The sequence below is a fragment of the Chlamydomonas reinhardtii genome, chromosome 5 (genome assembly GCF_000002595.2).
Source record: "Chlamydomonas reinhardtii strain CC-503 cw92 mt+ chromosome 5, whole genome shotgun sequence".
Classification (NCBI taxonomy): Eukaryota; Viridiplantae; Chlorophyta; class Chlorophyceae; order Chlamydomonadales; family Chlamydomonadaceae; genus Chlamydomonas; species Chlamydomonas reinhardtii.
Window position 1 is genome coordinate 2,505,848 of NC_057008.1, and position 896 is coordinate 2,506,743.

An 896-nucleotide genomic window follows, 5' to 3' on the forward strand; every position below is an offset into this window, starting at 1 on the left:
ATTCACTTCCAATGCGATTGGAATGTCGGCACTTTTAACCTTGCAAACAGTCTTTGATACACGGCTTCCCCGCTTCATCCCACTCACGGTCGACCACAATGCGGCGCAGCAGCATACTGCCGCCGCCTTCGCCGCCGCCGGCTCGGGCGAGGGCGTCACGCAGCTTGCCCAGTGCGGTGTGGGCGGAGCGCAGGTCCTTCAGCGCGCCCGTCAGCGCGGCAACCTGTGTATGTGTATGTGTGTGTGTGTATGTGTGTGTGTATGTGTGTTAAACACAAAAACAAACGGAACAAAGCCGCTGAACACGCGTGCGCAGTTGTGTATGTGTGTGTGGGGGGGTGGGGTGGGGGTGTTTGGGGGTGTTTGGGGGTGGGTGTGGGTGTGGGTGGGTGGGTAGGTGTGTGGGTGGGTGGGTGGGTGGGTGGGGGCACATGTGCATGGGGCACAAGTTAGTGCGCCATAAGTGTGTTAAAGAGCACAAGGAAAACATTGCTCAAAGACAGTGTATGCGATGCAGCAAAGCGACGGTTTACGGATGTTACCTGAAGTTACCGCATACCTGCTGCGGTGAGCCGCCGGTCTTACCAACCGGAAATCGCGCAACCCCCGCTACTCTAACCTCGAGGGGGGATTAGTGTCCACACGCTCTCAAAGGTGCAAACCCATGCATGTGCTCACGGTACCGTGAGGCCCAGGCATAAGTGTGTATGTCTTGCTGTCCCACTGCCTCAGGTCATTCTCAATCATCTCAGTCAACCCCTTGGCTGCCCCTTTTCGTAGAGAGGTGAACTTCCCAGGAATAGAGGGAACAGCCCGCGACTGCACACGTGCTTTTCCTATAAAACGACTGACCCTGACCCACTGGGCGTGGCCACATGCCCCCTAATATGCCCTCC

At 57.1% G+C, this 896-nt stretch overlaps 1 protein-coding gene across 1 annotated transcript in view; it reads right to left on the reverse strand.

The window, feature by feature from the left end:
- Window positions 1-896, reverse strand: part of CHLRE_05g235750v5 (uncharacterized protein) — a 13,066-nt gene that overhangs the window by 4,220 nt on the left and 7,950 nt on the right. The window contains exon 17 of the mRNA XM_043062250.1: window positions 74-223. Within this exon, the coding sequence (XP_042924814.1) occupies window positions 74-223 (150 nt within the window). The remainder of the gene's footprint in view (window positions 1-73; window positions 224-896) is intronic.